This window comes from Idiotropiscis lumnitzeri, chromosome 18 (genome assembly GCF_059441095.1).
Source record: "Idiotropiscis lumnitzeri isolate Australia: NSW breed Sydney's pygmy pipehorse chromosome 18, RoL_Ilum_1.0, whole genome shotgun sequence".
Classification (NCBI taxonomy): domain Eukaryota; kingdom Metazoa; phylum Chordata; class Actinopteri; order Syngnathiformes; family Syngnathidae; genus Idiotropiscis; species Idiotropiscis lumnitzeri.
In genome coordinates, this window is record NC_142408.1 from 6,671,486 (window position 1) to 6,685,374 (window position 13,889).

At 43.6% G+C, this 13,889-nt stretch overlaps 2 protein-coding genes and 1 long non-coding RNA gene across 4 annotated transcripts; 2 read left to right on the plus strand and 1 right to left on the minus strand.

Moving 5' to 3' along the window:
• The first annotated feature begins 32 nt into the window (after positions 1 to 32).
• On the plus strand, positions 33 to 5,807 carry LOC148319274 (uncharacterized). The gene is made up of 3 exons (XR_015839756.1): positions 33 to 170; positions 491 to 549; positions 5,265 to 5,807. It is a non-coding gene; the product is annotated as an uncharacterized LOC148319274 (long non-coding RNA).
• morn5 (MORN repeat containing 5) lies at positions 466 to 7,950 on the minus strand. 2 transcript variants are annotated; one of them, XM_088281417.1, is made up of 5 exons: positions 7,551 to 7,950; positions 7,106 to 7,253; positions 5,473 to 5,584; positions 5,262 to 5,393; positions 466 to 580 (listed from the first exon to the last, which is right to left on the minus strand). In XM_088281417.1, exons 1-5 carry the CDS (start codon positions 7,595 to 7,597, stop codon positions 477 to 479), a joined length of 543 nt encoding a protein of 180 aa, XP_088137543.1. In that variant the 5' UTR covers positions 7,598 to 7,950; the 3' UTR covers positions 466 to 476. The 2 variants fall into 2 exon arrangements, with proteins under 2 accessions (XP_088137543.1, XP_088137544.1); XM_088281418.1 differs by lacking the exon at positions 466 to 580 and adding an exon at positions 3,317 to 3,446 and having other exon boundaries at positions 7,551 to 7,949.
• Positions 7,951 to 7,979: 29 nt separating this feature from the next.
• ndufa8 (NADH:ubiquinone oxidoreductase subunit A8) lies at positions 7,980 to 10,938 on the plus strand. Its single transcript, XM_088281419.1, has 4 exons — positions 7,980 to 8,162; positions 9,101 to 9,264; positions 9,565 to 9,730; positions 10,593 to 10,938. Exons 1-4 carry the CDS (start codon positions 8,118 to 8,120, stop codon positions 10,728 to 10,730), a joined length of 513 nt encoding a protein of 170 aa, XP_088137545.1. The 5' UTR covers positions 7,980 to 8,117; the 3' UTR covers positions 10,731 to 10,938.
• Positions 10,939 to 13,889: the final 2,951 nt, after the last annotated feature.

The window sequence follows — 13,889 nt, forward strand, 5'->3', positions numbered from 1 at the left end:
AAGTTTTATTGTATATCTTACGGCGGCAAACAGAGCTAATGGGCGCAGTAACACCGTGAGCTAACGTTAGCATGTTTGCTTGTTATTGTAGTTGCTCATTCACTTGTTATATACGATACAAGTGAAAGACCTTTGTAATTTACAGCATTTTGGGCAAATGTCAAGGATTGGTGAGTGGCATAATAAGACTTTTCTTCTGATGTACTGCCGTAGCAGCCTTAGTTTATTCTGTTTTATTTTATGATAATTAACTGACGTCTGCTGTTTGGTATTAGCTCAGCAGCATGTAATAGAAAGTGAAAAAAAAGCATGAACTTGAAACAGTAGTAGTTATGAGAAAGTGAACCTGTTAAGTTGGCTTTAATGATAATACACAAACTTAATCAGTTTTCCATTTATTGCACTTAGAGACTTACAGCAAAACACCATAAAAGAGCTTTACTATTACTGACATGTCTCAACAATCTTTTTGGTCTTTATTCCACACCAGAAACACAGGAAGCCTCTTCTTGGAAGGACTCAGGAATCGGATCCTCTGCCACTCGACAGGTTCGCACTATCCACTCATGTTCCGAGTCATCTGTTTAAAAGAATATTTTTATTAATCTAGAAGTATTTGATATTGAATTTATAAATCATGGGATTTATGTTAAATGTATGCTTGAGTTCTAGTATTTCTAGGGACATTTTTGCACATCTATTTGGATCACTAATATAAATATTTGACAGGTTTGATAATGACTTAACCAGGTATACTCAATTCCAAGAAATGTTCACATAAGTAAGTCACAGTTTTGCACATGTTCCAAATTTATATGGAACAAAAGAAACAGTTAAAACTGATTAAGAATGTCTGGCTAACATTTACGCAACTTTGCAGCCAGGGACCCTGATGATAAAAAACAACATTCAGGCCATCCGCAAACACTTGCAAAACTTTTGCCGCTCAGTGACATACAGGTGGAAGGCAATTGAATAACACAAGCAGCACAGCACAGAACCAAAACATCACACGCACTCACGCCAGTGCTGCTGTTAGTCACAGCTCACGAAATTATAATTTTTTAAACATTTTTATGCATTTTTAATTCCATCAAATTGTATGTTTTCCGAAAGCATTTGGGAGATTTTTTTTTCATGTGGCCTCCATATATGGTTGAGTTTGAGCGAGTGGGTCTGGAACGTATCCTGCCGCAATGGACGGGAGTTCACTGTACGTCAAATTAATCACGGCGGGGCCTCTTGAAAATGTCTTCCGCTTGACCAGCATTTAAATATCTATCGGCCTGCGAACTGAATCGTAATCACACAAGCGTGAAAGGATGCATAATAGCGACTGAGCCGTCGAATTAAAAACGCAGGTCACTTTGTGTGTAAAAGGCAGCTTGAGCAGTGAAGTGCCATTCAGGTCCCCGGTAAATTTTGTCAAATCAAGATAAGCTTCACAATTAGGAGAAAATAACTTCTCACAGCCTCTTCAGACACCCGTAAACAATAACCCCTCAGAAAATGGTCGGCCCCCTTTTTTTTTTGTGTTCTGCCAAAAAAGGACTGCCAGAGGAGCAGATAATGCTGCAGTTCGTCAATTGTTACGAGTGAAATGTGGAGCTAATTGCAGGGGAAGTCGCCCTTCTCTGGAGCGCGCGCAGCTGCATGCACTTGAGCGTCGCGCAGGCCTCACCCCGAAAGGTTGGAGCACGCGTGGGGTATTTGGGGGGGGGGGGGGGGGGGGCTCCATTGTGGCGGGTGGGGGGGGGCAGGTCCCGCTTGCCGACTGATTGTGTGTAATTTGGCAGCGACTGGCGTCAACGCTAACAGCCACTTCAAGCACAAAACTCCCCCAATCTTCTTCCTACCTGATCAGGAGGGAGACCCTAGGGGGCTGGGGGGGGGGGATTTAGGGTGGGCTTGGTGAATTGAACTTATCAGCAGCTGCAAACAGTTTCCGTTCGTCTTTGTGGCTGTAAAATGTAATCATCGTGGCCTTATATGTACCTCGTCACCGGTACGAGAGGAGACCCCTAAAACCTACATTAATGATGATTAGATTGACCCCTGTTCACGTCCTCAGTAATAGCGCCCTCTTCAGATTGGATGCTGGTGATTTAAGTTGGCTTAAATTGAGGGCACAGGTGGCCCGTAAATATTCACGACATTTTGCTGCCTCACATTAGGGAAGAACAAACATGTTAGGTTCGGCGAAGACTTTACGTCGCCCAAAGAAGTGACTGTCGTGTTTGTTTCAGATTAGCTGCGTCGCGGGTGTACGCCACCTTTTGGTCAAAGTCATTGCGGAGAGGCGCCGGCCCACCTGTGACATCTCGGATGGGCCGTAGAAAATGGATGCCAGTGCTATTTCGACAAAAATAATGTGATAGTGATGATAGTGACCATCGCATTCAAGAAGAAATCTTTGCCGATGTTGCTCATAATCGACAGGATCTTCAAGAGTGCAGCACCGAAAAAGTTAAGCGGATGAATAGTTTTCTCTCCCTTTCAGCAATTAAGAAAAAGGTTACTTTATGTTAAGGTAAATAATTCATTCAAGAGACTCGAGTTCAACGACACTCGCCTGTATTCAAAAAGGAAAAATTTTGGACACCCCAAATTAGCCTCTTAATTGCTAAATTTCAAATTTACTTTGTCTATCCCAAATACAAATGATTAGCTTTAAACCGCAGCATAAAAGAAATAAACCTCATTTCAGTCAGTTCAGAATAAATGATTCTACTATTGCGTTTGAACTCTTCAAATCTGTGAAAAGTGAAATATAAACCCGCACGGAACAAAACGGTACATATGTAAGTCATCTGTGCCCAATCCACTTATATGATATTATCACACAACAAAACAGCATCTGGTTTGATACACATCTTAAAAATGATCATCCATGCGCAACCGCTCTTTGGATTCGACCCAAACGGTGTTTTCGATTCGCAGTTTGCGCAGCCACGCTTTCAAATATTCCACTTCTCAAGGCCCAGGTTGATGTTATCTGTCCGTGGAACACCTCAGCCTGACTAGGACAAAGGGAGGGTCTGTGGTTCAGTCACCAGAGGTGTTTTTGTTGGCGCTGGAATGTTTTTCGCAGTGAAGGCCTTTCAAAAGGGAAGTGCTTATCCCAGAAACAGGAAAGTGCGCCAAACAATATGGTAGCCCTGCAGCTGCCTGCTATGTTGCTACTTGTTGCCAAAAGAAGTCTGTCGACGTCGGTTTACAAATCAGCCCATGCAACTTTCAGAGCTTCAAAAAAGGGAAAACATAACAATAAATGAATACATCGTGGTAGTTCACGATGATCATCAGTTTATCATGCCACGACTAACTCATTGAAATTTAAACGAAACTGGTTCCGGAGTACTTTCACTACAATTGTCAACTCATTTCAATTCAGTGGTTTCTCGCACTTCGTCGTCAGTTGAAGTCACCGCTGCTGTTGCTGGTCGCTGCCAAATGACAAACACAAATAACCAAAGTCAATATTTGCCGCTTGCTGCCAGCCACTCATCAGTTAATAAGTGCAGTGTGCTCTCGGAGTCTCAAAGTGAGTGGACCCGTTTGAATTGGCTGAATGGGACTGACTGGTTCCTGAAATCATATTTGCAGAGTAGTTCTGGGGTCTGTAAAAGGCACTTTGGCACGTTGGCAAGAATAAAGTAGGGTCCAAACCTCTAATTTGCACTTCAGCCGCACATATTTACGTCAAGAAAATCAAGAGACTTTGAGTCGGCCTTCAGAGGCGTCCCTGACCAGGATTATTAGAAATACATAAAACTCTTTTCAAACTTTTTTTTTTTCAGTGCCGCTGGTCAAAGTGTGACGTCAGTTATGCATTTAATTGGGAACCATCACCAACGTAATTATGAAAGCGCTAGTACAGCTAAAATTGGATGAATTGACTTATGACTTTTAAGAGCCCAAATAATGGCTTAACCTGACTTTTGATTTTTGCCAGAGCCATTTGGGAGTTGCTTCACACTTGACGGTTAAAACTTGAGACTCACTTATGACTTGCACGTGTGACTTTCCCCCACCTCGGTATAGCCATGGTACAGTATGTGTGGTCTCCTGTGACAATTGACTCCAAAAATAATCCATGACCTCTCGGGGAATATTGGCTGAAGATGCTATTGTTCTGCATATTGGCACTGTGCCATGCCAGAATGTTTGGCCGTGTTAGCAACGGTAACTAAGGAGGAGTCTGCAAATGGGGTGAAGATTAGCAAAATCGATCAAATTCATTCATTTCTGTCGGGTCAATGTCGGAGCGTTGCACCTTGTCCGACATCCACCAGTTAACATGCACCCACTCCTTCCTCTTTCCTTACTCTGTTGAGATGTTTCCCGCACCGGGATTAGGGGATTTTCTTCCCCGTGTCCCATCATCATTGCATCCTGGACGGGAAGCCGTGAGGCAATAAATCCCAAGTTTACATGCGCTCTGACAAATGCCCCGACACTTCCTTGGGTTGGAAAATAAATCCCTACAGGATACAGGAGCATTTTTGTAAAAAAAAAAAAAAAAAAAAAGTAGAACAAGGGTGTGTGTATAATATACTTACTTACACACTCTTCAGCAAGGACACTGTTGCATACAGAAGTGTTGAGGACAGTGCAACATAAATATAAAACCTGGTGGTAAACCTGCAATATGCTTTCAAATAGCAAGACCTGCGAAAAACATGCAGAAATGCATGTATGAAAATAAAAAGAAACTGTCAAGAGCCACACTTTTTGTCAAACGTTATATCGTTAATCCTAACATCATGTTTTCCCTTCAGCGGGCAGGTTCTCCTTTCATTGTTGCTTGTTTGCAGAACCGTTACGCCTTGAGGGCAAAGTGGCGTTCTTTGGGTGAACGGCGGGGCGTTTTAGACATCACAACTGACAACCGGAGCAATATGACCTCACTTGCCACCCTGCTGTGATGTAGACGCTTAAACAAGAAAAAAAAACAAGAAACAAGCCAAGCCTCAAAAGGGGGCGTGGCAATTTGTCGTAAATCTCATCACAAAAAAAAAATCTTAAATCTCAAACTTTGAGTACTGATGTCATTTTGACCCGCAAACCTATTGTAGGAGTGTCAATGTTATCGCCAGTGAAGCGTCCCTTTAACTCATATTCCACAAACGCACTATTAATAGAACATATTTTTGCACATTTTTGGGGTTGACTTCCCCTTTAAGCGGTTGACATGGTTATCAAGTAAAGTTCCTATTTGCAATGTATGAATGAGTGATTTTTTTTTGTTTTTGTCTCACCAGCCCTTCTGAGGAAAGCGCCATCATAGGAGGTGATAACTTTAGTCGTCGGGTCATAGAAACCATCTCCACAGTCATAACAGCCTTCAGGAATGACGCGTGGAGGATGCAGATCTGTAAGCTGGGATTCACCTTCAAGATAAACACGCATGAAAAACAACATCGACATGGCTCAATTTGAATGGCTGATCGAATTGACGACGACGTGAACCTGCTGGTCGAAGGCCGTTGCATCTCTCCGTATAGAAGCGTCTGTCTTGGCCGTTGCAGTAATCCCAGTCCTTCTCTTGGTACGGCAGCCCGTCAGCAAAGGTAAATGATCCCTTTTTTTTTTTAAGTTGATGGAAGACAAATGATGGAAGTTCATAATAGACGGGCATTTATTTGATAAAATTGTTTGACGTGCACATCTGCTTTTGACATGCAACATCTCTTCAAACCAATGTGGAAAAACCACACTGTTTAGTGTACTCACTGGGCCTATTTGTTAGTGCCAACCAAAATTGTGACCCTGGGGGTTACGTGCTAACCCCAGAAACAATTTCAGAAAACATACTGTCAGCCGTTGTTTTTCAAATGTCACTCTTAAGTACTTTAAGGATCACACAAGAATGTCCATTTTTTTTTCCATCCTTGTTTTTGATTGGAGGTGGAGATGGATATTCCAATTTCTAAATGGGAGACAATGGGATTTGCCTTCTGGTAAACCACTGATGTCTACAGTATATGTGTGCGTGTGTGTGCGTATGTTTGTATTTTTGTGGAAAAAGACAACAGCTCATAAGAGAAAAAAAAAAATAAACCTCATTGGGGAACGTTGCTTATTAGAAACAGCTCCTTTGCTATGTAAACAATGCAATCACCCAAAAATGCATGACATGTGTTTCTACATGGAAAACGGCAAATAGCGCTGTTTAAAATGATGGCATTCATTTGTACCCGAGCCAAGATAAATCTGTCCATTGAGATTTTAATGGTTATCTCCTTTAATTTGATTTTCTGTTGTTGGGAGGTTGGAGATGTTAAATGCAAGACATGAGCACAGTTGGATGAGTTCCTCGGATCATTTGTCAGAACGAGGGGTGAGTCTGTACCCCAACTCGATCCCAAAAATTTCACATTCAAAATAGAGTACAGGGTCAATTATAAAAGCAACATACAGTGAGTAAATCAAAATGTTTTTTTTTTTTTTTTTTTTTTTCAGTATATGAACTCCGCCTAGCAACAAGTGGCCTGTCCAACTGTTTAATTAAATCAAAATGTAGATTTTTTTTAATTATGTTGCTCTGTGTACGAAGACAGTTAGGATTTTATGTAGGACTTAGCCTGCAACTAATGATCATTATGGCAATTGATCAATCTGTCGATTATTTTGGCAATTAATTGAAGAATTGAGAGGATTGGAGTATGGTTATTTGTGTGCTTAATAACATCAAATAGTTTTGTTTTGAAAGTACGGGTACTCTTTTTTTTTCAAGTGAAATGCTCTTGGTCAGACGAAAGCTGCTTTGCTTATCCCAGGTTCAGCGTGTTGGCGTTTGGGCTTAGTGTAGTTCCATCAATGCAGGTGCAGGGAAGTCTTGGCTGAGTTTAGTCACGGTTCACCGTGACTATCATTTCAAGTGACCCTCATCTGAATTGATGATAATAATTGCAATGATTGCTGCTGTAAATGCACGTGAGCAGGACAGAATACACCTTTGTCAAGTATGACACGGAGAAACCTAATAGCCGCTACAAGAATGCTGAGTGATTACTTTAACATGTAGCAGATGTAATATTAAGTATAACCGATGTGAAACTCATCGGGTACATGTGTGCATACATAGACAAAAAACACACACCTGCGTTGCAATGCCGTTCTCCCAGGTGGCCTCGTATTTACTTCCATTTGGAAAGTGGAGCACGCCTCCACCATGAAACATCCCATCTTTCATCTCCCCTATGTACTTGGTCTCTGACGGGAAGGTGTACTCCCCTTCTCCTTCCATCCTGACAAGACAATAGTGCATCACTTGCAGGCATAGAAAAATAATTTGAAATATACAAATAAAATATAAAATATAAATAAATACAATTTCTTTGCTTGTGTGGGTTTTCTCCGGGTACATCGGTTTCTTCCTACATACATTCTGTAGCGGTGAATGGGACTGTGAATATTTGTTTGTCTAAATGTGCCTCTGCAGTTGCCTATGGTTTCTTTCAAAAGCTGCTCTTGTGTTTTATTCTGTGCATCTTGCGGGTTGCTCTTAATTTGGTGTAATAGTGGAATTAAAACAGACAATTTACCTGCTATTTAGAGTAGGCCCCTTATAACTGCTTCCGGTGAGCTCCATGTTTTTCCTTTTAACTTCTCTATCAATGAGCAGTCTTCGCGGAAGGTATTTTCTTCTCCAGTTACTATGACACAAAATATAGATATGTTTTCACCCCAAAACAGCCACACACAAATATCGTCGCATTGACGTGCGTGAAACGTTCAAACGTTCAACTGGGTTAGAGCGTGACCGTGTTACCATGGCAACGCGTACACGGTGAAATTCAGTGAACAATGAACGAATGAATACAATTTACCCGCTACGGAAACATTTTAACTAAGAAAATGTACTCAAACTATCAAGTTAGACCGAAGTCCCGCTAATAAAAAAAAACAGATAAAATAAAACAGATCTCCAGTGCGCATGCGTCTTGTGTTGTCGTGTCGCTCGTCTACTACGTCATCCACGCGCGCCTCTTAGTTGACGAGGAAACTGACCTTCTCCCCGGCCTCGTCGCTCGTCCTGAGCAAGACGAGGAGACCTTCAAAGTTTTGTCCGCGTCGCCGATTTCTCTGCGTGTGCTTTGTTACATGCAGCCATGCCGCTGGAAGTCCCCACTTTGCAGGAGCTGAACGTCGACGAGGTGAGTAGCGCTGTGAAGTGAAATTAGACCCAATCCGAGAAGCTAGCGTGTTAGCTATCCAGCTAACAGTGGTCGCTAACTGTAGTTTGCTGAAATCTACTGCTAGAAACAGAATTTATTTTTCATCAGTCGAATGCATGTTGAAAAACATATATATTGTACGACTTTTTGATATCTTGAAGCCATATTGACCGGCGTCTGAGCTACCAAATCTCACTGTAAAAACACAACAGTAAGAAGTTAATTTAAATCGCCTGCATCAATTGCACTCAGCAATATCCACCCATCTATTATCTACACGTTTTATCATTATATCTGAAACGTACCTCATTTGTCAATCACAGCAACGTTATACGACACGAGCTTGTCCTTGAAAGTCTGGCGTTAGAAGCTTGAACCTCGGTTACTATACTAAAATGTCAACCAACATATGGTTCAGCTTTGATGGACGCTGTCAGACTTGTATTAAATCACCATGTTTTTTTTTATTTGAACTGCAGCGTATCATACTGAGAGCACTTTCTAATGTTTCGACCCGCTTGTGTTGATAAAGAAGGGACATGTTTGTTATAATGCATCTGTACACCAATGGATACACCTACCATAAAAATAATCATTGTTGAATTAATACCACCGATTGTAAAGGCTCAATCTATCTGTCTATCTTTTATTCTTTTTTCCAACAAAAAAATATAATGTCCTGTTATATTATATTTTAAAATGTATATCTGATTATTACAAGTTCAGACACTCCCTTATGCTTTTGAATGTGAGTCTCCAAACCTTTCGCTCTAATTGTGGGTTTTGTCAGACATCCGCCCACTTTCTGAAAACATAGCTCTTAGGTTAATTGGGTATATGAATGTGAATAGTTTGTCAATATGGAGGGAAAGTAAATGTGTTAGTTGATTGTCATTCGCTTTCTCATGCCCGGCCAGATCAATGTGTCGTCTGCGGTGCTGAAGGCGGCCGCTCACCACTATGGCTCTCAGTGTGACAAACCCAACAAAGAGTTCATGCTCTGCCGCTGGGAGGAAAAGGACCCTCGCAAGTGTCTCGAAGAAGGGAGGAAAGTCAACGAGTGTGCACTCAACTTCTTTAGGTATTATACTTTAGTATTAGTAAGCTCAAGACAAAAAGCGCTTATTGCGCTCGTGTTCTACTATCCCATTGCAAGCCCATTCAGAAATCTAATAAGACTTCCATAAATGCCTCAAATGTTGTGCTGGTTTCAATGAGCAAGTGGGCATAGCCAAAAAACCTCTCATGTTAACCAGATCAATTCAAAACAGTGCTGGTAAACAGTCATTTGTTTTATCAATGAGTGTAATCACGCTTTTTCGTCACCAGTGCAGCGAGAGTTGTCACCTATTTTCCAACGTCGTTCAATTGTGTCTGTCAGGCAAATCAAGGGGAACTGCGCTGAGTCATTCACCGAATACTGGACCTGTCTGGACTATTCCAATTTGGCCGAGCTGCGCCGTTGCCGCCAGCAACAGAAATCGTTCGACGACTGCGTCCTTGACAAGCTGGGCTGGGAGCGACCTGAGCTGGGAGATCTGTCGAAGGTGAGCCTCGTTAGCTAGCACTTCTTTTTGACGGCGGCCGTTCGTGTTGGTTGGAAGAGCCTCTGATTGCATCTACCTAACTGGACATTTTCCAAATCATGCTTACAACCCCACTCATTCTCCACTCCAACTTTTTCCCTGTCAGTCAAAGCTATTGTTTTCACCTCTTAACAGAGCTGAGGTGGAAAATGAGGGACGCCTAACTGGTGATTACTGTGACGCTCCTGGCTCACTTTCAGCAGTTGTTCAGCAACTTGACATAGAAAAAAAAAATCAATTGAGATAGTGAGACCAAACTCCGATACATTTCATTTGCCATCTTCAAATGTTATTTTGAATAACGTAGCACGACTAGTTATCAAATGTGCAAATTTGTCAAGAAAGTCCTCCTTAAAGGAGTACAAGATCCAAGATGGCCCGTTTTTCGTTAACAAGCTCAGTTTATAATAAATCTTTTCATCAGGAAACTGAAATGAATTATGTTTTTCTTTTTTATCTATTCAAAAACGCCAACTTTTAATGAGGTGAAGGGCCACACCCCCTCCGTTCTCTCCCATGTTTCAGTCGGAGTCATTTCAGGGACCAATTACAAACACTCCATTCGAAATCATTGTACTTTCATTGCTTCTAACGTCCAAATAAGGTGAGCAATTGGCACATCAATTCATGTGGACATCTCTACCCATGACCACTTCAAAATACCAAACCACTAGCGGTTTGTGTGCTCTTTTCTGCTTCTGCTTGTGTAAGTGGAGAAGCCCAGGTTGGAAACATTTCAATGAACGTAAATGTTAGCCATTCACACCCGGTTATGATGAATCTGTTTAACTTGATAAATATTATTTATTTTGCTATTTTTTAGGTGACCAAAGTTTCAACCTCGAGGCCCATACCTGAGAACCCCTACCACTCCCGCCCGCGCCCCGAACCCAACCCGACCATCGAGGGTAAACTTGAGCCTTCTAAATACGGCAGCAGGTTGTTCTTTTGGTCCTGGTGAGGTCGCAGGCTCTGTCCAAAAGCCGCTAGGACCGACCGTGAAATTGTGCCGATCCCAGGAGTTTGTCCTAAAAGTCGCTTTTGCAGCGCTTCACTGTCTTCATAAAATATATTTTGATGAAAGGAAGGCTGCGTGATTCATTCAGCGTTCCCGTCCACTTCTGTAAATGTCCTAAGTGAACATTGTCGTCACGTAATAAAGAAATGAAGAGGCTTTTTATGTGTTTTTGTCTCGAAGCCGCTGGCGCGTCACTCATTCTGCACATCTGCGCTTTGTCCAAGCGTGTTCTGTCAGCCTGATTGAGGGCCGGGTTGAAGGTCGCGACTTGAGGTGACTACCTGCAGCCTCAGAAAGCTGCTTCTGCTTCCTTCTTTTCTCCCAGCTCGCTTCCTGCTCCCTGACCCGGACGGGACAGGGTGTTAAAAAAAAAAAAGCACTTTGGAGATGTGCAGTAAGCGTGTTTGTGTCGCGAGCTCACGTGCGCAGACACGCGAGTATGCAGTGACCTCCAAATGAGACGGGAAGAGAAGCCAATTGAAAACCTCGCCGACCCGACGAACAGATGTGGACAAAACGGTATTTTTCTTTCTTTTCTTTTCCCCCTCCAAGTTTCAGGTGTTTTGCAAGTAGTAGTCATCACTCAGGTTAAGTCTTTAACCTCGGCCATGTTCTTGATTTCTACAGGGAACAATAGCAATGCTCCAATTGGTCGCTCATCACACAAGACTCACGGGTGTTTACTCTTTAAAGCAGACTGTTCAAGGCTCAGCGATCGTCCTTCTGACTTCATCGAAAGATCAAAATAAACACTCAAATACTTGTTGCCGGCACTAAGTCGGATTTATTTCCAGTGAGGGTTGGACTCCGCCAAGGTTTGAACCCTTTAGTCACTGATTCTGTTCAGAACTCTTGGACAGAATTTCTAGGTACCGCCGAGGCAAGAAGAGGGTCCGGTTTGGTGGCCTCGGAATTGCTCCGCTTTTTGCCGATGACGGGGTACTGTTGGCCTCTTCAAGTTGTGATCTCCAACTCTCACTGGAGCGGTTCGCCGATTCCGCGTCGACCTGGATAACGAAACGATTTGTTCAATGTTAGGGGCATTTGACTCAAGATTTCACGTGACTGAAGAAGAAATCCCCCTGCCAAGGTGTGGTCTGGATCATCAGCGTGCACGGGAAATGTCTGACAAAACCTCTTCTGACCCGAACGGAGATGGAGAGAGAGGGGGGGGCGAGGGGAAGATTGAATCCAAAGAGGAAAAGAGGTGTGGATAGAGGGAAGCGTAGAGTGGAAAGGGGCCAAGGCACAGTGGAGGAGGTAAAAGGAGGACGGAGGGGGGGGGGCTTGAACGAGTGATCAACATCCAAGCAAAAAGGGCAAGCGGGAGAAAAGTGAGATGCGGTCGAAGCCAAGCTGGAGGATGACTGAGTTGAAAGCGTTGAGAGGGAGAGGTGCGGATACAGGGGGGGGGGGGGTCCCTAAGCATGCTCGGTCGCTGGCCGGGAGGCCCCCGGGGCTCGTGGCAGGGCCTCGCCTCCATGCGACTTGCAGGAAGCGGCGGGTCATCGTTGTTTGACACGGCAGCGCCACAGGAAACGTGCTCTGGCACAGGAAAGAAATACAATACGGGGCTTTCACAAAGCAACAGCCCGCCTGGGAGCTGGACACGCTAAAATCCTCAAACAAGCGGGCTGCTTTGTAACACGCTGGTCAATATACCCAATGTCTCGTGTCACGATGGACGCAATTAAACGAATGTTTGGTTTGGTGATGAGCACCAACAGGCTGGCAGGAGTTTTCTGCAAATGGACGGATTGGAAAGCGACAGGTCATCTTTCAGCATCCATAACGTTGAGAGCCCCCAATGAGGGCACACTTGAGCTGGACCCAAAAATGGAGGCGCGTTTTATCTGTTTACACGGCTTGCCATTCCTGCCTGTGATCTTGTACTGAGTGCTACTTTCATGTCCCCTCGCACTTGGCTTTGAACCGCCATGCAGGTTGTTGCTTTATGCGTCAAAACGCACCCACCCGGCCACAAGCGCCACTCCTGCAAGCGCGACCCCACCTCACGCACACACTCGTGTGAAGAAGAAACGAGAGTGGCTGATACGTAGCAGACATGATTATATTAAGCAAGGTTTTATTCATTTATGCATCTTTGCGTGTGTGATAAAAAACATGTGGCTGGCAGGATTCATTTTCCCGAGAGTTGCCACCAGACAGATAAATGTGACAAATGTACAAAATCAGCTCGAGCTGTCTTGTCGGTGCTTAGTTTTCAAGCCATGTTCTCACTCTTCAACTCGGCTACCAACCCAACACGTTTTACACTCCCAGGCTAAAACTGAATTTTGGATGTTTTAGCGGAGTCACAGGGTGGGCCCATCATGTTGAGGCATCATTTTCTTTTGCTAAAGCAGTGCTTCTCAAATAGTGGGAAGGGTCCCCCTGGGGGGTGGGGGGGGTGCGATGCTGAGGGGTGTGCGTGTGAACCTTTTCTGCTGTACCACAAAGTGTAATTGCACATCCACTCCAGTAGGTGGCAGTGGCGCTGCCCTTGCCCATTGTGCGCGGCGAGTATTAACTCGACGATGTAGGTTTGTTTTGCAACGAAAATGTGATTATTTATAGTCAGAGGCGGAGAGGGGGGTGCGCAAATTGTTTTCTTCTTGATGGGGGGGGGGGCCAGAAATTCAACCAAGAACCCACTTGGCATTGTTATTTATTTAAAGCAACATATCAAGAAATGTCATCAAATTTTGGAAACTCTCCAATTCCAGGTAACAACTGCTGAAGTGCTGCGAAAAAGTATTTGCCCGCTTCCTGATTTCTGCGTTTTCTGCACATTTATCACTCACAAAGATTTCATTTCATCAAACCAATTTTAATGTCATACGGAAACAACAAACTAATGAAGTCCTCCCACACCTAAACAGCGCCATCACGGTAGGCGGCACCGGTGACTGAGTGACAACAACCACAAGTCGTGTTTTGCATTCCAGACAGACACGCTCGACAGACGCTCTATCCCGCTACAGTTTCGCCAAACACCTTTTGAATGCCTCGCTTAAGAAAACAGCGAGCCCACATTGGAGACTGCGTGCGTCGGGTGGTTGGTTGGCTGGTCAAAAACAAGCCGGAGCAGGAGTGCGCTCC

Coding starts and splice junctions, on each gene's coding strand:
- morn5 (XM_088281417.1), bottom strand. CDS start 7,597: ATGGAGCTCACCGGAAGCAGTTATAAGGGGCCTACTCTAAATAGCAG. Junction 7,254..7,550: donor GGGCCTACTCTAAATAGCAG/GTAAATTGTCTG, acceptor TTGTCTTGTCAG/GATGGAAGGAGAAGGGGAGT. Junction 581..5,261: donor CGCTTTCCTCAGAAGGGCTG/GTGAGACAAAAA, acceptor TCTTTTAAACAG/ATGACTCGGAACATGAGTGG.
- ndufa8 (XM_088281419.1), top strand. CDS start 8,118: ATGCCGCTGGAAGTCCCCACTTTGCAGGAGCTGAACGTCGACGAG. Junction 8,163..9,100: donor AGGAGCTGAACGTCGACGAG/GTGAGTAGCGCT, acceptor ATGCCCGGCCAG/ATCAATGTGTCGTCTGCGGT. Junction 9,265..9,564: donor TGTGCACTCAACTTCTTTAG/GTATTATACTTT, acceptor TGTGTCTGTCAG/GCAAATCAAGGGGAACTGCG.